Source organism: Candidozyma auris, chromosome 5, assembly GCF_003013715.1.
Source record: "Candidozyma auris chromosome 5, complete sequence".
Lineage (NCBI taxonomy): Eukaryota > Fungi > Ascomycota > Pichiomycetes > Serinales > Metschnikowiaceae > Candidozyma > Candidozyma auris.
Genome location: NC_072816.1, coordinates 723,078 through 750,757, shown reverse-complemented (window position 1 = coordinate 750,757; position 27,680 = coordinate 723,078). Strand labels below are relative to the sequence as shown.

The window sequence follows — 27,680 nt, the reverse complement described above, 5'->3', positions numbered from 1 at the left end:
TGCAAAAATTTATCCACTACAGGGAACTCCGCGAAGTCTGCGCTGCTGCAGAACGTAGAGACCACAAAACAATGTACCAAGAAATGCTTGATGCAAGAAGAAACTGCAAAATACACAAAGGGATGGTTAAACATTACCACGATGCACAGCGCAAAGCTTACTCGTTTGACTTCCTATTTTTGATAACTAGTCCTTCGCAACTTCTTGCTCTTTGTAGCAAGACTGGAGATTTGGCTGCGAAAAAGCCGCCTGTCACAGCTTACACATGCTTTTGGCTGGTGAGAGGATCACTAAATGGAATCGAGAGTCACAAAGAGATTATAAACGGTCCGTTGAGACGCTATCAGAACCAGGTGCACGGCAAAAGAATTCTAGATCATGGTAGACTTTACGAGCATATATTCAGATTACACATTCTCATACAAAGCATAGTCAAAGTACAATTATAGCCAGAAGGCGCCAGGCAACGAGGCACCGTTGTACGCAAGCAAGTTGGGAGTGTCCTTCTTGAGATTGGAGATGGTGTCCTTGGTGGCAATGTTCAAGAGTCTCTTTCTAAGCTCAGCAGGAGCAACAAGCGAATCGCTGAACTCAGAGCCTAAACCGGGTTGCAACGACAAGTAGTACGCAGCTAACCCAGCAACGTGGGGAGAGGCCATCGAAGTGCCAGTCATGTAGGTAGGGCTTTGGCTGGTGCCGACAGAAGGCACGTTGACTGCTGGAGCATTGATGTCAACACAGGAGCCGCCGTTCATGTTTACGTAAGCATTGTCAGAGTCGTCTATACCACCAACGGTGATCGCCTTGGACAACCCTGGCGAAAAGTCACAGGCTTGCTTGTTTTCGTTGCCAGCTGCAACCACCGCATGGATCCCATTGTCAACAAGGGCATTAAGACCGTCGGTCCACGCTGTAGATTTGACTCCTCCAATCGACATATTCAAAGTAGCTCCTCTGTAGCCCTTCACTTGGGCATTGACCTTTTGCTTGTGGTCGGCAATACAATATTCAAAGCCCTTGAGGATATCGGAAATGTAGGCTTTTCCAGTAGGATTAAACACACTCACGGAAATGATGTCGACTTTCTTGGCCACTCCCCAGGTTTTGCTACCAACAGTGCCAGCAACATGAGTGCCATGTGCCTTGGCACTATCAGGCTCATCGGACCAAGCGATAACAGCACCGACCTTTGCCCGGCCCTCGAAATCTGGATCGTCCGTTTTGACACCTGAGTCTACCACATACGTGGTGACACCCTTGCCGCCGTCAGTATCGTAGATATACTTTTTGTCTTTGGGCAACGAGCGACTAGAGATTCTTGCAAGTCCCCAAGACTCGGTATTCTCGGTGGTGATACTGCTGGCCTCCACCTCGGCGTCTTCTTCCACATACTTGACTGTACCGCTGTTTCTGATCCGCTCGACGGTGCTGTCATCGAAATTACCCACGTAGCCACGGAAAGAAGCGATGTCAAACGACTTCAAAGTGTCTGCTCCATCACGCCTTGCCAACAAACTGCTGATCCACGCAAACTCGTTGTCTTTGTCTTCGTCCGAGATGTCATCCTTGTACACCACAATGAACCTTGATTTGACTGGGGCCGCTACCTTAAACAACGGCGCCAAAGCGTCTCTCTGTTCCACCTGCGGCGCCTCAACGGTCCTTTTTTCGATGTCAACATTATCGTTGTGCAACGGGATCAACGCCCCTAAGGCGTTGCCCAAAACGAAGATGAATGTGAGTGTAGAGATTCTCATATTTGGTGGATTATCTTCATTTCAGCCACGGGATCCCCGATATATATAACAACCAGCAGACCGACATCCGGCTTGGCAACCCGATGATTGACTGCACAGCTTCTTCACAATCGTACGTATGTTGCGCAAACGGTGAGGCAGCTCGACCCGCTTTGTTGCAGCCACATGCTAGAGAGGCTGCCTGCACTGGTAGCAACTGGTGGACTTCCCCAAAGCGGCGCCTGATCTGGCGACATGCAAAAGGCTGTGGCTTATCCATGACAAATGCAAGCGAAGAGTCATTTTCATCTGAGAGACTCTCTCAGCTTCGTGTAGTGAAACAGAAAGGATGATGCTTCTGCAAATCTTTTTTTTTTTTTTTTTTATTTGGCAAAGACGAGGCAATCCATCAACGTGGGACTATCAACGTGGGACTTTGTTAGGACAAGAACAAGAGGAAGGGTTCTCCCAGGGCACCTAGTGGCCGAATTCTATCTGAATGCTGCTTTGAGACCCGCACTGCGGGAAGTATTTGTTCAAGAGTATTGTTCTTTCACCCTTTCTTCTCTGCAAAAGAAGCATCTATAACCGATGTATGTGAATCTGAAGCGGTCAACTAGCCATAGCCAGGTTCGATTGCAGTATCGTCCAAGCAAGTTGACTGCTGGCTAGAGTTTGAAGAAGCAGCAGGTTCAAAATATTTGATTTTGGCCAAAAATATTGACCTTCGGACAATATAGGTGCTTACCACCAAGGTAGATGAAGGGGCTTTCCCCACAAAATGAAGTTACGCAATTGCATTGTCTGAAGGGCGCTGCTTCATTGTTGCATAGAATTTCTCCTGACATCCATCTTCACCGTTGACTGCCAGCTTTGTAGATGTGTTAATGCCGTGGTTGAACTTCCTTTGTAGATATGTTTATGCCGAGGTTGAATATGTTAAGGGGCTAGGGGGGACCCTTCCATATTTGGTCAAGAGGTGGCTTGAGGCAAATTCTGGCGATCTCATAAGCCACGGGAGGGGTTCCTTGCCCAAAGGGATATCATCATTGCTCTTCTCGGCCACAGCGGCATGGAAAAAGATCTTCTTCCCACATCATCCAGTAAACAGTGTTCAGGTGTCATTCATCCAGTAAACAGTGTATAGGTGTCATTGGTCCCTTCCATTGGGCCTTTCAATCAGCCCCATCACTACTTAAACATACTTCAAAAAACTCGAGAGGAGTAGTACTACTCTACACTTGTACCATAAGCACAGAAAAGAAACTCGATTTGGTAGGGTATGGATGTAAACGACCAGCCTTTACATAAGTAACGTGGAGATCATGTCAGGGCGGCCATCATTCATTGTTGCCAGATTTCGGTCGTGTTCTCACCACCATTGTAAGCAAGCACGTTGACCGTGTCCTTTGGAAGACCCTTGATGATGTTCTGAGTACCGTACTTGATGAGCTTGCTCTTGAAATCGGAAGGCTTAATGAGGTTGGCGTTGAATTCAGAGCCTAAGCCCGGCTGCAAAGACAAGAAGTACGACACCAAGCCGGTGATGTGTGGCGAAGCCATAGAGGTACCAGACATGGTCGTTGGGCTGGTGAGAAGACCAATGGACTCAATGTCCACACCGGGAGCATGAATATCCACACACTTACCAAAGTTAGAGAAGTCGGCCTTGTTGTCGCCGCTGTCAGTTGCGCCCACAGTGATTGGCCCGCTAGCCCTTGCAGGGGAGTACTCACAGGCGTCTTTATTATCATTTCCAGCGGCGACGACGACGTGCAAACCAGCATTAGTAGCAGCATTCACAGCAGCATCCAAGGCGTCGGAGGCGCCTCCACCGATGGACATGTTGACTGTGGAGCCCTTGAAGCCCTTTTTCTTGCTCTTGACCTTCTCCTGGTGGTCCTGGACTGCAAATTCGAGACCCTTGATTATATCGGAAGTCAAACCTGTGCCCAAGGGTCCCATAACGCCCACAGCGACGATTTCAACCAGTTTGGCAACACCCCAGGTTCTGGACCCAATGGTACCCGCCACATGCGAGCCATGGCCATGGAGGTCGACCTTCAAATAGGGGAAAGCGACCGCCAGGCCGTAGGTGGCACGATCCTCGAAATCATCGTCGGCGACTTTCACACCAGTATCGATGACGTAGGCAGTGACACCGTTGCCGCCAGATGGGTCGTGGATATAGAGGTTGTTCTGGCCGTCATTCTCACGAGACGAAAGTCTGGAGATACCCCAGGTGGCACCGTCTTGAACACTCGCACCGTAGAGGTCAATCTGACCGTCTTCCTCCACGTACTTTACCACGGGGTTGTTCTGAACCTCGTTCAACAGCTTCAGGGTAAACCAGACCAGGTACCCAGCAATTGAAGGCAAGGTGAAAAGCGAAGGTGTTCTGTTCTTCTTCTCATCATCAGATATTCCAGCCTGCTCCAGCAAAACAAGGCTCGACACCCAGCTTGTGTGGGAGGCGATCTCCTCTTGAGACACGTCGTCGTTGAACACCACAATATACCTATTGGGCACGGCGTTTGCCACTTGAACCAAAGGCGCTGGAGAGGATCTGGACGAGGAGGCCTTGTTGTTCTCCTGAACATCACGGTTGTCATGGGAAAGAAGAGCACTTTCGCCAAAGACGGCCTCCAAGTCGAAGCCATTAAGCGAAGGAAGCACCATGGCCGTAGCCAGGGCAAGCGTGAAAGCCAAGCGAAGGTGCATAGTTAACGGGAGTTGTTTTTATTTATTTTGTGGCGATTGACTGGACAAGCGTGTTTTATAAGGCTTGTCGAATGCCTGAAGAAGCGGATGTTATGAGGCTTTGTCAAAGAGAACGGCAATAGGAGTAAAACGGTTAGTGCGTTTCAGGTAACGGCTCACGGGTAAGAGGGGAGTACTGGTGGAGGGGACTGCGCAGGACAGGATCAGCGGGCACTGAATAGAGCAGGATTGGAGTACACATTACACTTTTGGTGAGATCTACGGTTGAAATGAATTTCTTACAGAATAAGATAAACTTCATGATAGTTCACGCATCGGTACCTTTTTTTGCTCTTTTTTTGATTTTACTTATTCATCGTTGCAGTCGTAGCTGGCGCCCTCTGGCTACCGAAATGGCTGCAAAATCTCATGCACATTCTCTTCCAGCGTTGTTTATAGAACTTCATGGCTTAACACCACATTCTTCAAAGCAGAAACTGATTGGCTCCTCACACTCCCTTTCCCATAACAGGCAACCCCTGAGCATGTGTTGGTTGCCAGAACCATTGCACTCGTATTCGCTGTGCAAGTGACATTCAGGTAATAGTTGCCCAACTCAACGGCGGCGTCTCCAAAGAAGTGTTAGATCTCTGTCCCCTTTCTTGTGCTCAGGAGGGAGGGTGGGGATCTGTCAGGGTCTTCGTGGTTCTCCCCTCTTCATGCTGCCACCTCTCTTCCTTTCAATACCTTTACGCTCACTTCAACAATGGCACTAGGGGTCGTAGTAACCCCTTGATTTTGTACTTTTTAGTAGAGAAAAAGATCAGCACCGTCTATTAACATGGCCAAGGAAGGTGTGTTGCGTCTAACACTGGGCGAAGCCCATCAGACCAGTCTTACGGAAGATGGTAGAAGATTGAAACTAGTGCAACCTATTTAAAATGATCTCTTTTTATCACCATCGCATAGTTTTCAGTTAATGGGCTATACTTCATGTAGCTAGCGTAATTGGCAGATATTTCAATTTTAATGTAACTAGTATCATTGAAGATAGTGTTCGCATTCATGGTTGTATGCTAACTAAAACCTCTATGTATAATGGACAGCGCCAAATGACTCAGTGGAAATGGAATGCTTCAAAATTCCCACGTGCCGAGCAGAATAAGACATTTTTTTCTCTTCATAGTATTGTTTATTTGCCGCCCTCGGCGAGCTTTCGAGCCGACTTTTTAGGTGCCAACGATACATGCGGCTTCTGGTGCCGCACCTAACTGATAAGCGAGCCGGGTGGCGCCGCCTTGACACATTTCCATTAGCTGTCAAGGAAAAGAATGGGCATTTTGACTTTTGACCTCAATCAAGCGGAAACCACAACCTGCTAGAACAATGGTTGTTTTTTGCAGACTCTCCATCCAACAATGAATTCTCTGCTGATCCAAAGCGCGAATGATGCTCGACAAGTTTATGGCCAGAATATCAGTCTGCGAGCATTTTTGAGTGAACTAATTTTGCACCCTAATTTTTCGCTCACTTCACGCAAAAGCAAAGTGCCGGCTCGCTTATTTCCTGGATTCTTTTTTAAGACACCTACATTTATGAATCGTTTAATAAACTCTTCTTACGTCAAAGTCTCAATTGCATAATCAAATCATTTATTCATCATCCTTTTCTCCTGCGTAAGCATAGACGAATTGTATGGTTGGTGCATCTGTGGCGCTCAAGGGATAGGCAGATTTTGCCAAGGGTGCGTTTATCACTATCTCCAAAAGAACGAAGGCTAAAAACCATCCCGAGCGCAAATTGAAGTATAAAAAGAGGACCCTCTTCCTTCAATTTGGTAACCATCATTGCAAATGTTTCCTACCCTTGCCGTATGTTTCACACTCTTCCCTCACTCTGGATTCAACTAACAGCAGGCTATACTAGACAATCCTAGCATAAACTACAAAGGGGTGGCCATCCTGTTCCTAATTGGAAACTTTACTCTCAATGCTTATCTCAACTACAGGGAGTACAAATTCCATGATAAGAAGGAAAAGACTCCTGGAGTTCTTAAAAACGTTATTGATGCTGAGACATTCGAAAAAAGTAAGGGTTACACTCGGGATAACTTGAAGATGGATATGTTTCGACAAGCAGTCTCCCTCATCAGAGATGTGGCCAGATTAAAGTGCGACTATTATCCTCATTTTTGGAACGTTGCTCACGCTGCTGTACGAAAGTTGAGCAGCTTGCCTTTTGTTGGTAAGTTCTTGGTGGTCAATACCATTCTGCAAAGCGTCATGTTTTTTGCCCTCAACTTCACTGTATCTACTATTATATCTTGGGTAACCTCCTACATTCACACATTTCACCTCGAGGAGCGTTGGGGCTTCAACAAATACACACACGCGAAGTTCGCCAAAGATAAGTTGAAGGAATTCTTGGTTTTGCAGGTAGTTTTAGCTCCTCTTGTGTACCTATTTGTGAGAATTTTGACTGTTTTTGGTGATTCCTTCATTTTCTATGCGATGACTTTCGCCTTGGTGGCTGAACTCTTTGTTCAGACAATCATTCCAAACTTCATCCTTCCTTTCTTGTACAAGTTGTATCCTTTGGAAGAAGGCCCCTTGCGCAAAGAAATTGAGGCGCTTGCTAAAAAAAACGGCTTCCCGGTCTCTCAATTGTTAGTCATGGAGGGCTCGGTCATTACTTCTCACTCAAATGCTTTCATGGTTGGGCTACCTTGGTGTAAACGGATTGTTCTTTTTGATACCTTGATTGAACAATCGTCGATCCCAGAGATTGTTGCTATCTTGGGCCACGAGATTGGTCATTGGAAGTTGAATCACATTCCTCAAATGATTTTCAGAGATCAAATTTCTCATGCCCTCACTTTCATCACCTTTTCTGTTTTTGCCCACAATGAGTCCCTTTTCCGTTCTTTTGGTTTTTCTCAGGGGATTTCTCCCTTGATTGCCCTTATCCTCGTATCGTATTTGACATGGCCTATTGACATTGTGAATAAACTCCAGAACAATCTCTTGATTAGAAGGAATGAATACCAAGCAGACAAGTTTGCGTCTGACCTAGGTTACACAAACGAGATTGCTTCTGGATTGATTAGATTGGATAAAAAGAATTTGACAAATACGACTAACGATTGGTTGTACGCACTTTATAATGTCACTCACCCAAATCTAGTTGAGAGATTGACGGCCGTGGGATACGATCCCTCCAAAGCAGAGACTGAGGAAAAAAACTTTGAAGGTTCCGAGAAGATCATCGAAAGTGTAGCAGGTTGATCAGCTAATAATGGATATCTTGTTCTTTTCTTTTCTATTCGTGATTAATCAAGATACTTTGCTTGTATATGTGCTACAGTCCTGCCACTAAATATCTTTTGATCTCAAAATGAATCTGAGAGCAATAAATTGACAATTTAAAACTTTCACAACATGATGTAGGATGAAATAAATTATTTCCTAAGAAAGACCCATCTGATGTTTCAATTCACAATGACCTCTAGACATCGTCAACCCGGATTGAAGTTCTACTCAGGTATTGATAGACCTCACAAAAATTTTTAGATAATCTAACTAGAAAGTTTCCACACTCAATTGTCTCAATTTTCCCGAAACTTGTTTAGTGATTTTATGATGTGCCTTTGATCTGTGGCTGCAACAGTTACAACGAGATGCGCCCTATAATGTCTTTTCAGGGTACAGCCGGTAAAAGAGAAGACATTTCGATCTAACATTGATTATCCGTTTCAAATTTACGAGAAATCTCGGCAAGTCACATGAGATATTGAAGTAATACCTTGAAATTGTTTTTTTTAAGGTGAGCTCCCTCCACCGTACATTGCACTTAAAACTCGCCACTTTTTTCACACGAAACCCTTTTACCTTTCTCTAACATCAAGCCCCTCCTCACCACTTCTGTTGCCTAACACAAATTCTACCAATATTCCACATCTCTCCCTTTTGTCTCTATTCCAATTACCGTGCCCTCGTTTACTCGCAGGGCGTACATTGTAGTCGCGCACTGACCACGTCTCAAATCTTTCGCTCATAAACACCTTCAACGATCCAAGGACTACCTCCCACAACTTCAACCGCATACACCATTGTCCTTCCGTTCCCCCTCGCTCATGTCCAGAAGAAGAGCATATCCACAGCCCCAGTACGCTGTGCAGCAGCCTCCAGCGCAGCCTTCGTATAATGCTTACGGTGTGGATCAAGCCACCCAAGGTTTTCAGAACTTGAACCTCCAGCAACAGCCAGTTCAGCCACAATTCTCTCAACAACCACAGCAATTGCAACAGCAACCTCAGTATCCTGTCAATAGTAACGCTCAGGGATACCCAGCCCAACTGGCATCAGCTTACGGATACCAGGCTGACCCATATGCTCAGGCTCAGGCTCAGGCTCAAGTGCAATCGCCAGTGGCACCTCAATTCCAGCAAAATCAGTACCAGGCTGGGTATCAGGCCTCTGATCCGTATGGACAGCAGACCCAGGCATCGTTTTACGGTACTGGACCTTCAGTGGGAGGGATGGGTGGAGTTGGATCGGCAAACGCCTTTCCCTTGAACCAGTTGTACACCACTGACTTGATGACTTTATTGCCTCCTCCTATTAGCGAATTGTCGTTGCCTCCACCACCTCTAATCATTCCACCAACGAGTACAATTGTTCCTGGCTCGGAGACTGCGAACGCTTCCCATGAGTACTTCCGCTCGACGTTGAATGTGATTCCCACTACGTCGTCCTTGTTGAAGAAATCCAAGTTGCCTTTGGCTCTCGTTGTCAGACCGTACACAGCCTTGCACGACTCGGAAGAGCAGGTGCCAGTCACCAAGGATACCATCATTAGTCGTTGTCGTCGTTGCAGAAGTTACATCAACCCCTTCATTTCGTGGACCGAGAATGGTAAGCGCTGGAGATGTAATTTCTGTGGCTTGCAAAACGACGTTCCCAGCGCGTTCGACTACGATGAATTGTCGCGGAAGGCTGCTAACAGGTATGAGCGTGTCGAGTTGAATCATTCCTGCGTCGAATTCATTGCCCCCAAGGAATACATGGCCAGAGCCCCTCAACCAATCGTCTACACTTTCATCATAGACGTGTCTGCTAATGCAGTGGCTTCCGGCTTGACTTCAACTGTTGCTAGAACCATCTTGGAGAGCTTGGACCGCATTCCCAACGCTAACAAGACGGCCAAAATTGCCATTATCGGCGTTGACTCCAACTTGCACTTCTTTAGATTCCGCGAGGGTTTAGATGAGGCTCCTGAAATGCTCATTGTATCTGATCTCGACGAGCCTTTCTTGCCTTCTCCTGAGGGATTACTCATCAATCTTGATGAAAACAGAAAAGCCATTGAAAAGCTCTTGGATGACTTCCCTAGCTATTTCGAGGGTACCGCAAACCCTCACTTCGCTTTGGGTCCAGCCTTAAGATCTGGTCATAACCTCATCCTGTCAATAGGTGGTAAGCTTGTTGTCTTCTCGGCAACGTTACCAAGTATCGGTGAAGGTAAGTTGATGGCTAGAGACGAATCTCAATCGGGTAAACCCAAGGAAGCTCAAACATTATTGAACGTTGCTGACAAATTTTACAAAACGTTCGCCGTTGATTGTAACACTCGCCAAGTCACCATCGACTTGTTCTTGACAGGGTCTAAATACCAAGATGTTGCCACTTTATCAAACTTGCCCCGTTATACTGCTGGTCAAACACACTTCTATCCTTCTTGGAATTGCTCGTCAGTGGAAGACGTTGCTAAGTTGTCTAGAGAGATTAGTGAGCACTTATCCATGGAGATTGCTTTGGAGGCTGTGTTGAGAGTGAGATGCTCAACGGGCTTTAGAATGAGTGGATTTTTCGGTAATTTTTTCAACAGGTCGTCTGATTTGTGCTCTTACCCATCCTTCCCTAGAGATCAGAGCTACGTCATCGAGGTAGCCATCGAAGAGACGATCACTAAACCGGTGGTGTACTTCCAAGCAGCCGTTCTACATACCACATGCTTTGGTGAAAGAAGAGTAAGAGTGATCAATTTGGCTGTTCCAACTTCCAGCAAATTGGATGATATTTACGCTTCTGCAGATCAACTCGCGATTACAAACTATGTCACTCACAGAGCAATTGAGAAGGGATTGTCAAGCTCCTTGGGTGATGCCAGAGAATACTTGCTCAAGTCTGTTGTGGACATCTTGAATGTGTACAGAAAAGAGTTGGTCCCTGGTAACGTTACCGGCTCTTCTCCTTTGCAGATCTCCACGAACTTGAGATTGCTCCCACTCTTGCTCTTTTCATTGACAAAAAATATGGGGTTCAGAGATGAAAGGCTTTTAGCGGATCTCAGAGCCCGTGCCTTGAATGATTTGGGCTCGCTTCCACTTAATCATTTGATTAAGACCATTTATCCTACGGTGTACGCCTTGCATTTGATGGACGACGATTGTGGATTACCCAAGACCTCCATCGACATTGATCCAGAGACAGGAGAGGAAACTACTATTACTTCAACGGAAATCAAGATGCCTGAACCTCAAAACGCTTCTAATGCTGGGTGGCAGCTGTATGGATTATATTTGATTGATAATGGTATTGAACTCTTTTTGTGGGTCTCTGGTGGAGTTACTCCAGCTCTTGTTGCGGACGTGTTTGGCACCGACAACTTGTATGAGGTTGCGACAGGTAAAGTTGAATTGCCAGAATTTCTGTTCGAAGAGTCGGAATTCAACTACAAGATTCGCCAAATCATTGGCAAGCTCAGAGAGCAAAAGGACTCTATTGTATGGAAGAACTTGTATGTTTGTATCGGACCTTCGGAGGAGGAACCATTGGAGATTGCCCTGGCGCGTCTGTTCAACGCCATGAGATCCTGGGTTTTGAGCAACTTGGTCGAGGATAGATCTTTACACTCCAAGGGTTACAGAGACTTCCTCACTGAACTCAAAACCAAGATTGCTCAGTAAGAGTTATCGATATTAAAGAGTATACATAGTCAAAATGCATCATATCATCATCATCGTCGTCGTCGTTGTCGTTATCGTCGTCTATTGCTTAGGAGCATTATCGATAATGACAATGGCGTCTAGTAGAATCTTGCGAAGGTCTGGCTCAAAAGTAGACTCCACGGCACTGGCTATTCTTGGGTAATTTGTCACAAGGGACTTTGCAATGGGCCCACCACGAGCCATTGTGGTTGCTATGCTTTTTTTGAATTTCATCACCAAGCGGTCCCAATAGACATCACGTAAGGACTCAACCTGGAGGTGCTCGTTGACGAAAGCCGTGTACAACAGCTTGTCATCCGATATGCGGCAAGCTCTAAGCAATGCTTCCAAAGTTTCATTAAACAGTAGAGCAAACTGGTAGGTATCCTCCAAAGCGGAGCCAAAACTTCGTGGGGACTGCAACGCCCTCGAGAGTTGAGTAGAGGCGATCTGAATTGACTTCGAAAGAGCATCTTTGTCCAATACAACAAACAACTCCTTACTATCCATGGTGTACAATGCTAATATGTTGTTTCTCAAAGTGGTGTTGGATTCCTTGAACGAGTTATGGTGGGCAATGTCGTTTGTTACTTTCTCAGAAAGCGAATTCAAGAATTCAGCCGACTTTGATTTGTAAACCGGATGATACTCCTTCACAAACTTTAACGAAAACACATCACCAGCAGCAGCCGAGTTCAGGAGAAGTTTCCCAGTGTAAAACTGATTCATTAAGCTGTACAATCTAGCCATCCTCACGGAGTCCGTCCCACTTGCCTCACACTCCTGGAGCTGCTGAATGAACATTATAAGAATACAGGCTCCTCGAAGAAGTGTAGATGTAGTATGGATCTTTTCGAGTGCTTCATTGAGCTTGGCAGCTTCCTTATAAGGTTCCACGATCTCTCGCTCGATTCGGGCATATGACTTCTTGACTCTTTCGACCAGAGGAGCCACAGACTGCAGCATGACTGCTTTCGTCGATTCTATGTTGGAAAAGCTGTCCACAAGCTCTGTTGTATGTGTACGTGCAAGGTGCTCCATCCGAGATTCACATTCGTTGGCATCAAACTGGAGCTTTTTGATCGGCGTGGCCAAGTCGAGCTCGGAGTCGTCTGCAACATTCGTTGCTAGGAGAAGCGAGGCGGAAAACTTGGTTGGATTGAATTCGTCCTCGAGAAACGCTTCGAAGTCCTCAATTGCTTGTGTTGTCATTGGGTTCGAAAAAATACCACTTCGTGGTTTGAGTTTGATGTAAAGGGTATGCAGGATTCTACTTCGTGGGAGAGTTCAGTGATATGTTGATGCTTCATATATGTACATGTATTTTTATACGTAGAGAAGTTGATTTCGTAAATACGAAAGTACATTGTGTTCTGTGTGATAAGTTGTACTTGCCGAGATTAGGCAATGTGATGATGCCCGAAATTGACTTTTTGCAGCCACCAGTAACTTATTCTGAGATGGTAATCCTTCACTCAAGTCTCGTTCGGTGTTAGTTTCTTTTCGTGTGGGATTGATAAGAATTAGCGTTAGTCATTGAATAGGAGCTTTCTAATGCAACTTGCTACGCATCGTGGAAAATGCGCTATAAAGCTCACCTTGTCCAACATAATGTGATAGCAATTGTAAAGTGATGTGGCAACCACTGATAACCTCTTGGTACTCATTCCGTCCTATACTTGGGTTTTTGCGGTGTCTTCTCCTTCCCCTTTGGTGCTCCACCAGTCCACTTTTTGAACCGCTTTCTCTTTTCTCTTGCTTCCTGCTCCCGTCGAAGCTTCTTTTCCTCCTTTTCTCTTAGTAGTCTTCTCTCTTTGCAGACAATGACGTTGGCTCTCTTTTTCTTCCCCGGTCTTCTTTTTCGGTTCTTTCTCCTCTCCTTCTCCACAGTCTCATTATACTTACTAAGGTTCATTACCTTCCACGGTGCCGAGTCCGGGAACAGCGTTCGGCTCCACTCGAAAATATAGCTTGCATCTACAGCAGCAAATGCGAACTCTTCTTTTTGGCTCCTCGAATATATCGCTCGATAGTAAGACTCGGGTCGCTCGTTATTGATATCTTCGTCCAACTCCTCCTCTCTCATGGTCACCGTCATCACTTCAGAGCTTGGAGCTGAGAAAAGAGGAAAAGCAAACTCTTCGGGTTCTTCAGCAGCGATGCTTCCATTCGTAGGGTTCTCCTCCAGGGCTACATCGATGAGCTCAAACTCTATATTGGGCAAGACGATGGGGTCTTCGTCAATTTCGCTCTCCTGGTCATAGAGATCTTTTCTATTAATTCTGATGTTAGTGAGGATTTCTTATCTTTCTTTCAATTATCATGTACATACCTTTGTTGATCTCCCATGATGTCCTAAGCTACCACTTTTGCGATGCGCATCTGCTATATCGATAAATACACTAATATACACGTCGTAACTGGTAACCCTTCTCTCACCACAATGGAGTCTGAGCTGACTTGATGGTGCGTATCACGTCCTGGCGAAGCTTCCACTTGGGAGGAATAAACCCGAGACTGTCATGTTTTTCGTGGTCCCTTTTGTGCTGTGGTGTCTCGGGCTCTTGGAAGCGATCTCTTAGCACTGGAAAGTGCGCCAAGCTCACCTTCGCTTCCCTCTTTGACACCCACACGTCTTCATGAAGCTGTTGATCTTTCTTCTTCACAAAACTTGCCGCATCTTCGTAGGGAATATATGCAAGCTGAAGTGCCATGAATTTCTGACGCCCATCCGGCTCGACGGATTGGTTCCTGCCAATACCGATCATCGGGAAGAAAAGAGGCCACACCTTGGCTTTACTTTCTGAATCAAGCAACTTCTTTTCGTTCGACCCGCTCTCCTGACAATGTTTGTGCAAGTCTGACACCGATGTAGCGAGTAAGAGCGATATTTGCAAGTCGATAACATAATTCTTGTTCGCAATATCAAAAACATAGAGAGGACAGTACCTGAGTCTTTCTTGATTGCTCAACGCTTGACCAAATACGAACTGCCTGAGCCCTATTGGATACTTCGCCATGATAAGATCGATCTCCAACTTAATGCGTTTGCTTTCAAGATCTTTTGCAATTCTCTCTGCCTCCTCCGCCTTCCTATCCGCTTCCTCTTGTGCTCTCAACTTCGCTAACTTTTCTTGTTCAAGTCTCCTTTCCTCTTCCTCTTTACGTTTTCTTTCCTTCTCCTTCTCAGCCTGTAGGAACATTTCCCTTCGAGCCCTCTTCTTCGCTTGAACTTTTTCTTGCCAAATTTTGGCTTCCTCTTGCGCCTTTAATCTTTGCTCCTCTTGCGCCTTTGTTGGCACTGAATGAAGAGGTGCCTGGCTTTCTGTGCGATTCATTTTAGGCTTCTGATCTGCGTCAGGCGTTTTCTCCTTAGCCTCACCGCTGGGTGATTTCAAAAGCTTCTCTTCCACCTCCTTTGTCCCCTTGCCAGACAAACTCGATTCCTCCATCGCTGCTTCAACGGCCCCCTTTCGCTTCTTCAACAGTTTCGTTGAATCATCTTCCAGATTCCTCCTTCTCTTGTTCAGAGAGTCTTCAGACCCTCTTCTAGAATGGCTTTTCTTTGGAACAGGAGAAGGAGAATGGGGAACTTCTACCTCTGGTTCTTTCATTTCTACGTCCTCATTTTTCAACTTCACCTTCTCGGCTTCCTTGTCGGGCGTAGGACTTGAAGGAGGTTCAGTTGGGGCTTTCAGCTCAGTTTCGCCATGTAAATGTTTTTCAATCAAGAATACCTCTCTGGGATCGTGCTGGGCAGAATGCTTGGCAATCTGAAGCGCATTTAAATTGTCATGATCTCTTTTGATCAGGGGATTTGCCCCTCTTGATAAAAGAAGCTTTACAACGTCATAATTGCCTCTTCCAACACTTGCAAGAAGAATCGACACGCCGACCTTGTTTTTCATATTAATATCGAAAGATCCAGGATTCAAGCCCAAGAGGATGTCAACAAGTTCGGTGTGACCATGACGGGCTGCCAAAATCAATATATCGGGCTTCTTCAGCAATGAATAACCGTGAAGGATGAAATCCTCTGCTGCTGCTTCTTTGAGACCCTGTGCCACATACTTGTAGATTGTAGACAGTGGTGTTTTCTTTTTAACCAAGTCATTGAAATATCCTTCGTTGGGATCTTCGATGATCTTTCTCGGAGACAAAGAGAACCCTGTTGGATTCAGCGTCTTGTTAGCTGCAGCACTCAACAAACCGATCACCTCGTCGTAATTTTCCTCCTCGGCCTGTAGGTGATAAAGTTTGGTCAATGCGGAAAAGCCATCAACGTTAGTAATATTAGGGTCTGCGCCATTGGCAAGCAACACCTTGACAGTTTCAACATGTTTGTTTTCTGCAGCATCCATCAATGGCGTTTCAGAGTCGCCTGCTTCTAAGGCCTGCTTATTGACATCAGCACCATTCTCTATGAGGAATTTCACTATCTCTGTATGGCCTGCTAAAGCAGCTTCATGTAAGCAGGTGAAACCACCAAAATCACTTTCATTGGCATCTGCACCTCTGGATATTAGGTTCTTTACGGCTTCAAGGTCGCCTTTTTTGCATGCTCTCTGAAGAAGTGATCTGCCAGTTGAGTCCCTTTTAATCTTATACGATTTAGATGGTTTTGAACTTTGAGTTGATTCAGTCCTGGACAAGTGTTGCTTCTCCAGCTTAATAACCCTCTCGGAATCATCTTCGAAGTATTCTTCGTGGTCAGCATCAGGAACAGGGGTACTGGACGATTTCTCGTGATCCTTAGCGTTCAATGTTTTGTTGCTCTCAGAGTTATCTCTTGGTTTGAGGCTCACACTATTATCTAATGTGGAAGAGTAGCTGGAACTTTTCAGATCGTCTACCGATTTTGGCGGATAAGCATCGTCAGAATCGCTCTCATTATCTGAGTAAATAATTTTGGACTTGAGGCGCCTGCGCTCACTATCTGGTCCAGATTTGCGAAGATACTTCTTAGCTTTGTCAGTAGAAATAGGTTCGTTTGTGATGACTGTCTCTGCTTCTGAATCAAGTTCGCTGTTTTCATGTTCGTCGTGTTCATCATAATGACGCTCATCATGTGGAGATGTGCTCAAATTTTGATTAGCTTCACTAGAAATACTCCCTTTCTCCTCAGATATTTCATTGGTCTCCTTACTTTTGAGGGAATTTGTGTTTTTTATGGAACTCTTTTCCTCATCGACAACGTCCTGCTTATTGGGCTCGTCATCATCGTCAAACAAGTGAAGAAGTCTTTCATTTTTAATTTCTGAAACATGTGAAGCGTGCTCCTTCTTTATAACACTTTGGTCTATCTTTGAATCGCTTTTCAGCACAGAATCGTCCTTCACTGATGGTCGTTGCGATTGCAATACTGACGGAGAAGGATCAGACAATCTGTGTTGGCTCGAAACAATTTCGTTGGACAGAAACGCCTCTGATTGTGAACGCCGTAATTCCAGAGAGTGTGACGAGCGCTGCTTTTCTGAGTACCTATCCTTACCCTTGCCAATGTCCTTGTGGTCTCTTGAATGCCCCTGGTCTCTTCCGATCTCACGATCATGCGATCTACTTCCCAGCCGCCTATCATCGATCTTGCTCGGCGCATTACCATCGTCTTTGTCTCTGCTTGGCCTGTACTCTGACCGCTCTCGGCTTCTATCGCTGAATAGACTTGAAGTTGTTCCTCCCTTGCCCTGTGACAGCCGCCGTTCGCTCCAAGAGCTCGTATCAATGTTAGAATTCGACTTTCGCCTGTTAGAAGGCCTGTATTTGTCGTAGCTTTCGCGTTTACGATTACTTGAGCCAAATCCTGACTTGCGGCCATAGTTGTTTCTGTAGCCAAAGTAGTCACGTTGCTGATCATGACGTCTGCTATAAGAGTCGACCGAGGAGTTTTTGTTTGATGTCAGGCCTGGACCGAACATTGAGCTCTGAGCGGGTCCTTTTAGGTTCCGTTCTGCGTCTCTCGTGCTAAATGGGTTATTGGAGCCTGAAAGGTTTCTGCTTTTGTCACGACTTCGACCCGGATCTCGGTTGCCACTGGGTGCCCGCGGATTACTTGACCCAGAACTGTATGACATGAAGAAGATAAAGGTGTATCCCAATGGTGAGAGATTGTGTTTGGGTGAGATGGTTGTTGAAGATGAGTTTTCTCCATGTACAGGATACTACCGGTCATAACATTTGCAGCCATTTTCGTGCTATAGATTAAAAGCAGAGAATATCCGAATGGACAAAGGTGAGTAATGAGGCAGCAGAACTTTGTATATATTTGCATTTGGATATATGCTGTTGTATCGTTTCGTCGTTTCTTCGGTATGATGCAATGTGAGGTGGGCCTCTCTCTAGGAATCATCGGTGAACTTCTTTATAGAGATCAGAGCTACTCTAGCTCGCCAGCTCTTTTCTATTTTCGTCAAAGTCCATCAACTCAAATATTAAGCTCATGTTTGGGCAAATGCGCTCGCAAGCATCTACGTGATGGCCAAGCTGGGCGATGCGCCGGTTGCACGGTTCTGCAGTATTGGCCGTGCCAGACTTCAAGAGCTCGTAAGCTTCGTTGACAGAGATATGGAATTTCACCATGAAGTATGCCACCACCACACACGCCGAACGCAGCACGCCACATTGGCAGTGCACTAGCGTTTTTAACCCCGGCCTATCGTAACGCGCGATCATCTCTGTAATCTTGGGAAGATCCTTCAGAATCAGCGAGGTATGGGACCACGGAACGTGAAGGTACGTGCGTTTGCCATTCTTGGTGTCGAACTCTTCCGATAAATTAGTGCAATCCTTGGCAACGTTGATCACCAAATCGTAATCATTGACATCCACCGGTCGCGAAGAGTGCTTTGGGTCCAGATATAGAAACAAGTTGTTATCTAAAACCCTGGCAGGGCCATTGGGGTAGGCGTGTAGGCTCGACTGTTCCTGGAGCTCCTCAGGAGGGTAATACTGGATGCCTGAAGCGTCTTGGTGCGAGTGCAGATGAACTTGCCGGCGAGCTAGCAGGGGAGCTTCGTCAAAGACCGAGTCAGATGCGTTATTGTGGGTATGTTGGTGATGGGCCAAGGCAAAGGGGCTCAGCAAGGCGATTTCAGGAGATCCAGGAGCGAAAGGAACAGGAGGCAGGCCTAAGCGAAACTCAGAGGGCGGTATCACGGGCAGCAGACGGAGCGAGTGGCCTCGAGTCTTCTGTGGAGGTGGTGCCGGCGGTATCAAGGGCGTCAGGGCGACCACAGGGGTCACTAATGGCGCAGATGCGTGTTGGTGGTGGGGAATCGCTAGGGCAGGCGGTTTCTTTGCTGGTTCCCGCAGAGGCGGGCTCACATGGAGGGAGCCGTTGGCGATGGAAGGCCCATAAACAGCCTCACTTGCGACGCTGGAGGACAGGTCTCTCGAGGGAGAAGGTGAGGAGCTCAGAAAATTGAGCAGAAGCTGCTTCATGTTGATGTTACGCGACGTTGATAGCAGGCTGGGCTTTCTTGAGTGTTTCGGCGAATAGTTGATGGTGGAGGACGCGTGGTCCGCAAGAAGCTGTGGAGGAGCAATTACCAGCGGAGAGGAGGAACATGAGACAGCGGAGTCGTTGGGTGGTTGGGACGCTGAGTCCAGATCGATTAGGGTCATCTTGTTCAAGGTCACCGGATTGATATACGCCACAGAGGTCGCCTGCGATACGTTCACCTCCAGTTCAGGGGAGGTCATCTAAAGAAAACAAAAAGGAAGGGGGATCCGAAATATTTACTCAGCAGGCGATCTGACGAGGAAATCGATTCTATTGGAGGTGCCCAGGCAATTGAACGGATAGGTGATAGTCGTTGGGGCCAAAATATAAGGATTCAGTCGATTTAAAAAGGAAGATTTGAGTACTAGACTGGACCTGAAGAAGGCCGCTTTGCGGAAGTGCAAGAAGAAACTGGCCACAGTGGAATCTGTTGGTGGGGGCACCTGGATTTAGGGTGAGATCAAGGGTAAGAACTGGGAAATGTAGGTTTAGCGGCCCCGGCACAGGAACAAGGCACGAGAATCAAGTGTTAAGAAAGAATTAGTATGCGAGTGCGAAAACGGCTCTGGCCCAGACGACTCAAGATGAATAAGGAAGGGGAAAAGGAGGCAGACAAGAGAGAAAGATTCGTATAAAGTGGAAATCCATCTACATTGACCCCGGTTTTGGAGGCAGATTTCAATGGTTTTCAAAACAGGCTGTTCGTGAGCGTTTTGGCTCGCTGGGCTAGCTGGTGGCTCCTCCACACCGGTGTAGCAGGCGGGAATGAGCCAAGGATGATCACCGCCAAAGGAGGTGAGTCGACTGGTGCCAAAAATACCCTTCCGCCTTGAAAAGTACCCCAACTAAAAATATCATCTCAGCATATATACCAGGTGAAGTGTATACCAGCTTGAAAATCATACTGGCCACGAACCGAAGTACATTTTTGTCTAAAACAATTGCAATTCCTCATGAAACACTTGATAGAGTCCATTGTAAAGCGGTAGCCTGAAGGCACAGCATCAATACCCCTTCTCTGGGTGACACAAGCGTATCCAGTTCCTTATGTGTAGATTGCTTCAGGCTTGCTGATTCAGGTGAATACGTTGCTGTTGACTGCTGAGACTTTGACTCTCTCAAGGAGCTCGACCTAGCCTTGTTTAGTCCACCCGTAGCCTGCAGTCTTTACAAATGGAACAGTCTCTTTAGCTTCAGGTCGCTTTGGAGGTGGTCCATCGGGACTATCTACACAATTGAGCTCCTTAAACGATGCCAATGTGTGGAGCTAGCTCCATGGCGACAAATCGATGGACTGTTGAGGATTTTGGGGTCGCCAGATTTGGATGACTACATTCCAAAACCTTTAAATAAAAAGTCTCACTGGTCTAATGTCCCGCGTTGATCACTTTAGATCTCGAAGACTAAACAAAGAAAAGGAATTTATCTTTTCTTGGAGGGGGGGTGATGCTTCCTGAGGGTGTGCTGGTGTACGGGTGCAAATCTGGCTGCAAAAACCTGCCAAACTCGTAGAAATCACCTAAGATCATTCTTTAACTAATAGAGGAATTATTCAGATAGATTGTGTCATATTTGGTCTCCATTAATCCGCAATCTGTCCATCAAAGTACTCACTGTTGATAGAGACTCCATTGAGTTATGGACTACTCCTTCGATCCAGACATTGTCTTTTCGCTTTGAGACTCGACGACCTCTAACCTTAGTTCGTTACTCCCTTTTGTCCTTGCCTTGGAGTTGGAGCTGTCTTACAGATAAGAAGTAGTTTAGCGGAAAAAAAAAATCAAATAAGTAAATAAATAATAAAAAGACTACACATACACTCCTTCTAGTGTGTGTGCCTGCTAACTTGTAGTTCTCCTACTTTCTCGGTTCTCAGGTCTTTTCGCCCAATACTCAACTTGTATTCTCACTTCTTACTTTTCGCAAACATTGCCATAAACCTACCACAATACGGCAACTCTTTCCAAAAATCAGCATTTACAGTTATTTCTTTCAAACAAAGTATATCTAGGAAAGAGGACCCCAAGTCACCAGTGAGCAGCTCTTTTTGACATTATACTGCGTCCTGGTCTCATCGACTAACGTTTCCAGATTCTTTCCCCTCTTGAGGGATCCGTTACACTACTCAATCCCAAACACCAGCACAAGTCACTCGATAAATCTACAATACGTCCAAAACACATGAGAGTTTTATACTAAATTCAATTCATTCACTGCTTTCCCGACTTTTTTTTTCATCGTGACCACATCGGAAAAATTCCGGGTCGGAGTTACACGTCCGGGAGATAGCCAAGGGGACTCAACACGAGATATTCCCACGATGCGACAATGTCGTCGCTATCCCAAGAGAAATGACCCACTCAGTCTTGAGTGATGTTGGGTATTTTTAATGTAAAAAGAAAATTTATTTACTCCTTTGGGTCTCGTTTCGACAAATGTAAGCTCATTTTCTACATACCTCTAGGCTTTTGGTGGATATAACCTCCTCATCTTCTCGAGCCATCTCCTCGGTACAACGGATTATGTGGCACCGCGACATTTGAGTCAAGCAAAAGTCCGGGGTTGCCCTTGCACCATAAAAACACCTCGTGCCCAAAAGTCAATTGACAACTGCACAATTTTTTTTCTCTGCTCTACTTAATGTCTCTCTTCAGGTCTTTGCAAAACTCTCCAGCTACTATCTCGATTTTCCACAATGCCCGAGTTCCGGCCCTGGCTAGGTTGTTTGCTTTCTTGGAGAAAGCATACTATCAATTGAACGATGATAAGAACCTTTTCCAGCTCGATATGAACGCCAAACAAATGCCCACTTACGACCAGTTCAAGTCTATTTATACCAACTGTGTTCGTGGTGATCGCTGCAAAACCGTGTTGAAAGAGTGCTTCCCGTTGCTCAACGACAAATTCATCAAATCAGACCAAGGCCTGGTTACCGTGAAGAGCCTCGGCATTTCTCACGATAGAGGGTTCAAGATCTTTTCTCAAAACGAGTACGACCATATTCATGAGGCCTTTGACAATCTCATCAACCAGGAGAACCCGGAGATCGACCCTAACGAGCTCTTCCAGCCTCCATTGCTCATTGACTGGGACCAGAACTTGATTGCCAATGACATGGACGGCTTGGAGTTGATATTGGCCAAGTACAAGGAGGCAGCCAAGGAGAAGTCCTAAAGAGGCACTTTGGTGTATGCGCAAATGTTGAAACTACGTACCCAGTGCCCATGACTGATTCATTGCGAGGGAACAGTGAAGCTGAGGAGTCAATCGTCTCAGAGCTGTCGCTTTGGTGATAATTCTTTGATGTGGTTCTCTAAATATCGGATCAGGTTGTTGTAACTTGTGTCTCTGCTTGTCAAGTTGGCATTGCTACGTGCTTTGTGGGCTTCGGATGCATGAGACACTTTTGTTCAAGTTTTGAAGGGTGAGGCCGCTCGGGCCAACAACCTCTGAAAATTATGAAAACATGTGAATACTTTGCGGGGGCACCCTTATTTTGCTTGAGCAAAATAGCGTCACAGAATCTTCCAAACGATGCTCTTAACACTTTTGGACCTAATTCGCTTGCTGGTGTGTGTACCCGGCTTGTGAATCAGAAGGTTTTAAAACTTGCATGTGTTCTCAGTTTGATAAAGATAGTCACATGGAAGCCAGAGAAGGTAGATGAAATGGTCTTGACTCGAATGGCGAGGCGAAATCATCACAGCAAACCGAGATTCCAAGTAGGACATGTATCTTTTAAAATTCGAAGGATGCTAAGTGATATCTTCCAGGTAATCGTTTTATGGTATAGCTTAGGTCAATCAACCATAGCGCATCACCATGAAGTAGCACCTATCATCACAATACACGAGAGCAACCTCTCCTTGGATGAAGGAAATCCTTTCATTACTCGTAGAGCTAAATAATACTCCTAATAACACTGTTACCAAATAATGTCTACCAATACTTGACTAGGCACAAGGGGGACACATCGATTTCCCAAGTGGAACCTTGGGGATCTGAGCTATCGATCGAAGAGGTGGCTTACTGATCCGAAGAAGCGAATACACTGCAACTTATCATTCGCAGCCGCTTAATATACGGCTCCTGTAAACAGCCGTGAGGCGCAACTCCTACGTCATTCACACAGTCCATGGTTGTCTGTCTGGTTGGCTCTCGAGACCACCTAATGGTGCCACAGTTTCTCAAGTGATCGAATAATACTTAAAGCAAAGCTTTTCCGATAGCTTGCGCTCTAGAAGATAGTGTGTAATTTTCAATAGCCAAAACCTGGCTCAACATGACCCAAATAAAGAATCTATAATAATATCACTCACTGAAAACGAATGGGCTCGCCTGTATTGATTATTGCTAGCCATGCACGGCACTCCCGGAAAAGTTGCACTTTTAGCGCTTGACGTATGGCCCCACCGGCAATTCCTGCCGAACCGCTCAGAAAGAAGTCGTAACCTGCGTTTGATAAGGATGACAGCTAACGCTCAAACCTCAAAGAGCATTTTCTTTTTTCAGCGTGACAAAGCTGAATTCTCGAGTGCACTTGAAAAAATCACTTCAAGCTTTTTGACTCTCAGGAATGCTCCGAGATTCACACAGTTGACGTGTGTAAAGCCACAGAAATGACAGGCGAGCGAGGAAATTCACAATGCGCTTCGTGAGCCACTCCTCGCGTGATTTGATAATCCTGGTGCCGCACGCTGATATCATGCCGAAAGTATGAATTTGAGATAGAGAAAAAAAAAGTAATCGGGCCGAGAGATTGGGGAGCACAGTCGTGAATGAAGCTAGATTTGATCATGAGCGGCTTCAAGTTACAGGTTATTGTGGCACCCATGATATGCACCAAGGCGGGCCCTATCAGTCCAAATTTTGCAGCAAGGCAACTGTGGGATATGCGGAAAATAATAGAGAGCCATGGCATGGTTTTGCACCTCTCGGTAGCTGAGCTGTATAAATTTGGGTCGAATGGTCGAGAAAAAGTTTCAGGTGTAGGCCATGTCCGAAAAGCTTAATCCTTCTACGAGTATCTCCAAAGGCGGTGGTAGGCTTGACACCACGGCTCACGAAGTTGACTTACATGAGATTACCTCTCACCAGTATTCCTTGAATGGGGTTGCTGACGGTCTTACCTCGGACCAGAAGTTTTACGTCCTTAAAAGATTGGATCTTAATCATCTCAAATCTTTTGAGGATTTGCCTCCATCTGCTGTTTTTATGTTGGAAAAAATTCTGGAGATCGAGATTGTTGAGGCAGAAAGCATTTTGAAAAGTTTTTTGAAGGATCATGATGGTGACGTCAATATTCCAATGGAGACCTTCGACTTCATTGCGCAACTCGTCAAATATGAACACGCAACAGACTCAGATGGCCCTGTAAGCTACGAAGATGAGAATTCAGCAAGCTCCAGAGAAAAAAGCCAAGTTCATGTCGCAGAGAAGACGGTCAAAAACCTTGAATCAGCCGAGTCCGATGACATTTTTGACTGGGAGTTGCAAACCAAAACTGAAGCTGCTCTTATTGCTTACTGGTCTCCATACCCTGAGGTCAGATCTGTTACAGATCCATTCGACGATCCAGATACTCCTTGCGAAACGTTACGTGTTTACATAATCGGTGTCGTATGGGTGGTTCTCGGTACCTTCATTAACCAATTCTTCGTCGAAAGAATGCCAAGCATTTCTTTGCTGTCAATGGTGGTGCAGCTTTTTGTCTATCCTTGCGGAAAGTTTTTGGAGTTGACGCTTCCTGCCAAAACTTTCAAGTTGTGGAGATGGGAGATCAATTTAAATCCTGGTCCATGGTCTCATAAGGAACAAATGTTAGCAACTTTGTGCTACAGTGTGAGTGGAAGTGCAGTGTATGCAACATACTTCATTTACCTCCAGAAGCTTGAGATGTTCTATGACAACCCAAAATTTACAATTGGCGCCCAATTTCTTATTGTATTATCATCAAACCTTTTGGGTTTTGGGTTCGCCGGAATTATCCGTAAATTCGTTGTTTACCCTGTTTCAGCAATCTGGCCGACTATTCTTCCAAACCTTGCTGTTAACAAAGCTTTGGTACAAAGAGAGAAGAAAGAAAATATCAACGGGTGGTCGATTTCCAGATATTCATTCTTCTTGATTACCTTTGTTGTATCTTTTCTATACTTCTGGGTTCCCGACTACTTGTTTACGGCACTTTCCACATTCAACTGGATATCCTGGGCAGCACCAAACAACTTCAATGTTGCTGCAATTACGGGGTCCCAAAGTGGTCTTGGGTTGAATCCTATCACCACCTTTGATTGGAACATCATCAATATGAGCGGGCCTTTGTACGTTCCCTTTTTTGCCCAGTTGAATCAGTACATTGGCATGCTCATTGGATTCTTCTGTATTGTGGGAGTTTGGTGGTCAAACTACAAATGGACGGGCTTCTTACCAATTAACTCCAATGGCATTTTCACAAATACAGGTGAACCTTATGCTGTGACTGCTATTCTTAATGATGAAAAGAAACTTGATCTAGCCAAGTATGAAAAAATGGGGCCCCCATTCTACTCAGCTGCGAACTTGGTGACCTATGGCACGTTTTTTGCTTTATACCCCATGAATTTTTTTTATGTGATATTAACTCACTTCAAGCAATTGAAGTTTGCTGTGGTTGGTCTTGTCAAATCGCTTAATTTCAAGAAAAAACGCTCAACCTACGAGGGTTTCGATGACCCCTTCTCTGTTTCCATGAAAAAGTACCCCGAAGTCCCAGAGTGGTGGTTCACCGTGATCTTGGTGATATGTATCGTTTTCTCGATTATAACAGTGGAGGTTTATGATTTGCAAACTCCAGTGTGGACCATTTTCTTTGCTTTGGCCCTCAACTTCGTTTTCTTGTTACCTTTTGCCATAGTTTACGCTGCGACAGGTACTCAAAACTCAATCAACGTTCTTCTTGAGATGATTATTGGTTACGCACTTCCAGGTAATGGAACCGCACTCAACTACGTCAAGACCTTAGGTACCAACATCGACGTCCAGGCTGAAAACTACTTCACCAACCAGAAACAGGCACACTATTGGAGAATCGCGCCAAGAGCCTTGTTTAGGGTGCAAATGGTTTCTGTGATCGTCAATAGTCTTTTGTCTGTTGGCGTGATAGAAGTGGTGTTGGATTCCGTGTCAGGCTTTTGTGAACCACATCAGCCTCAAAAGTTCACGTGTCCTGGATCAAATACTTTCTACTCGTCGTCTGTGATTTGGGGTGTAATTGGGCCAAAACGAGTCTTTGGAGGTCTCTATCCTATTTTGCAGTGGTGCTTCTTGATTGGGTTCCTTGCCGCCTTCCCATGCTGGGCATTGAAGAAATACTACGGACACACGACGATAGGCAAATATCTTCACCCCATTGTGCTTTCATTTGGTCTCATGAACTATGCCCCCTACAATTTGACGTATTATACTCCTGGATTCATAGCATCTTTCTTTTTCATGTATGTGATAAGAAAACGGTACACTGCGTGGTGGGAAAAGTACAACTACACCCTCTCAGGAGCTCTTCAAGGTGGTGTCGCTTTCAGCGGAATTATCATCTTTTTCGCTGTTCAGTATCATGAGAAGTATATTTCCTGGTGGGGCAATAACGTGAACAATAATGTTCTTGATGCGTATGCTCCAGCTAGACTCAATGCCACTATCGATGCCCCAGATGGATACTTTGGTCCAAGAGTTGGACACTTTCCTTAAATTTTGTTGTGAATATATTTTGTTACACTAGCGTGGCGTAGCTTGTTCGACTGAAATCAAAGGAACCATAAGAGCCTTATTATGATATGTAGTGCCGATTTTAGACATTTTAGCGTTCCAGCTGTTGTACATGCATCCTAAAGAATGCAAAGAGAGTGCAGGAGATGATTTTTGTGAAAAATACACAACACTGCTTACATTTTTTCGAAGAATCACAGCCGAATGTAAAATGGATAGGTGCTTGTTGAAGATCTTGCTACAAATGAAGAGGTAATACTGTGCGAACTCTTGCGCATAGAATATATCTAAACGAGACTGCCTGTGCTTCGCTGCATGCATTGAGTGTACATAGCGTGCATCAATAGGTCCAACACGTCAAAATACGAATACGCCCTGAGAAACTCAGACAAATCTCAGAAAGCCAAAAACAGCTCAAAGACTCTTTCGTCAGCAAATTACATGATATGCCTACGTACGAGCCAGCAAGATTGATGAATATTGTGGTAAGTGGTTTGACGAAATTAATAACGAAGCGAAAGCTTGTGGATCCAAATGAGGCAAAGATAGTCCTTCGTAATGTTATCCGCAGAAGTAATGAGGGGCCGTGGGATTCAATATGGAAGATATACGAGAAGGAGATAGACTAGTTTGTCAAAAAAGACATTTTGGCAAGCTTTGGATACTCTACGCATCGCACATGTCTTTTGACATATCTGAAATTATGTATTGCATTCAAGTGTGATAAAACCACGACTTATAACGCTTTGCACTGTGCCCGTGGCTACTACGAAGCTCGCCACTCATCTTCGCTGGAATTTTTTGAGGGGCCATTAATGGGGACCACTTTCAGAAGGCTAGGTGATGGACTTACACGCATTATCTGTCATTACACTGTGCATTACACAGCTTTGTACCTGTGATCACTTGAATGAAATTGAGGAGTTCTTCACGCTCAAGGATCAGTCTCTCTATGAAATTAATCGCCAATTACAAGGAGACAATACGGGGAAGTTTAAAATAGCCGAAAGAAACC

At 45.4% G+C, this 27,680-nt stretch overlaps 10 protein-coding genes across 10 annotated transcripts; 4 read left to right on the top strand and 6 right to left on the bottom strand. All coding sequences in view use genetic code 12, as the record gives it.

Moving 5' to 3' along the window:
• Window positions 1–443: 443 nt before the first annotated feature.
• On the bottom strand, window positions 444–1,757 carry CJI96_0004599 (S8 family peptidase; the record flags this gene model as incomplete). Its single annotated transcript, XM_029036851.2, has 1 exon — window positions 444–1,757. The coding sequence occupies one exon, from the start codon at window positions 1,755–1,757 to the stop codon at window positions 444–446; it is 1,314 nt and encodes a 437-aa protein (XP_028888948.2).
• A 1,323-nt stretch (window positions 1,758–3,080) lies between these two features.
• CJI96_0004598 (S8 family peptidase) lies at window positions 3,081–4,457 on the bottom strand (the record flags this gene model as incomplete). Its single annotated transcript, XM_029036850.2, has 1 exon — window positions 3,081–4,457. One exon carries the CDS (start codon window positions 4,455–4,457, stop codon window positions 3,081–3,083), a length of 1,377 nt encoding a protein of 458 aa, XP_028888947.2.
• A 1,832-nt stretch (window positions 4,458–6,289) lies between these two features.
• On the top strand, window positions 6,290–7,720 carry CJI96_0004597 (M48 family metallopeptidase; the record flags this gene model as incomplete). The annotated part of the gene is made up of 2 exons (XM_029036849.2): window positions 6,290–6,307; window positions 6,353–7,720. The coding sequence occupies 2 exons, from the start codon at window positions 6,290–6,292 to the stop codon at window positions 7,718–7,720; spliced, it is 1,386 nt and encodes a 461-aa protein (XP_028888946.2).
• Window positions 7,721–8,568: 848 nt separating this feature from the next.
• SEC24 (COPII subunit) lies at window positions 8,569–11,403 on the top strand (the record flags this gene model as incomplete). Its single annotated transcript, XM_029036848.2, has 1 exon — window positions 8,569–11,403. One exon carries the CDS (start codon window positions 8,569–8,571, stop codon window positions 11,401–11,403), a length of 2,835 nt encoding a protein of 944 aa, XP_028888945.2.
• Window positions 11,404–11,484: 81 nt separating this feature from the next.
• CJI96_0004595 (Golgi transport complex subunit COG5) lies at window positions 11,485–12,636 on the bottom strand (the record flags this gene model as incomplete). Its single annotated transcript, XM_029036847.2, has 1 exon — window positions 11,485–12,636. One exon carries the CDS (start codon window positions 12,634–12,636, stop codon window positions 11,485–11,487), a length of 1,152 nt encoding a protein of 383 aa, XP_028888944.2.
• A 451-nt stretch (window positions 12,637–13,087) lies between these two features.
• On the bottom strand, window positions 13,088–13,773 carry CJI96_0004594 (uncharacterized protein; the record flags this gene model as incomplete). Its single annotated transcript, XM_029036846.2, has 2 exons — window positions 13,088–13,706; window positions 13,757–13,773. The coding sequence occupies 2 exons, from the start codon at window positions 13,771–13,773 to the stop codon at window positions 13,088–13,090; spliced, it is 636 nt and encodes a 211-aa protein (XP_028888943.2).
• Window positions 13,774–13,859: 86 nt separating this feature from the next.
• On the bottom strand, window positions 13,860–17,495 carry CJI96_0004593 (uncharacterized protein; the record flags this gene model as incomplete). Its single annotated transcript, XM_029036845.2, has 1 exon — window positions 13,860–17,495. One exon carries the CDS (start codon window positions 17,493–17,495, stop codon window positions 13,860–13,862), a length of 3,636 nt encoding a protein of 1,211 aa, XP_028888942.2.
• Window positions 17,496–17,802: 307 nt separating this feature from the next.
• On the bottom strand, window positions 17,803–19,122 carry CPP1 (tyrosine/serine/threonine protein phosphatase MSG5; the record flags this gene model as incomplete). The annotated part of the gene is made up of 1 exon (XM_029036844.2): window positions 17,803–19,122. One exon carries the CDS (start codon window positions 19,120–19,122, stop codon window positions 17,803–17,805), a length of 1,320 nt encoding a protein of 439 aa, XP_028888941.2.
• Window positions 19,123–21,562: 2,440 nt separating this feature from the next.
• CJI96_0004591 (FMP46 family protein) lies at window positions 21,563–22,096 on the top strand (the record flags this gene model as incomplete). The annotated part of the gene is made up of 1 exon (XM_029036843.2): window positions 21,563–22,096. The coding sequence occupies one exon, from the start codon at window positions 21,563–21,565 to the stop codon at window positions 22,094–22,096; it is 534 nt and encodes a 177-aa protein (XP_028888940.2).
• A 1,821-nt stretch (window positions 22,097–23,917) lies between these two features.
• Window positions 23,918–26,647, top strand: CJI96_0004590 (OPT family small oligopeptide transporter; the record flags this gene model as incomplete). Its single annotated transcript, XM_029036842.2, has 1 exon — window positions 23,918–26,647. The coding sequence occupies one exon, from the start codon at window positions 23,918–23,920 to the stop codon at window positions 26,645–26,647; it is 2,730 nt and encodes a 909-aa protein (XP_028888939.1).
• Between the last annotated feature and the right edge of the window lie 1,033 nt (window positions 26,648–27,680).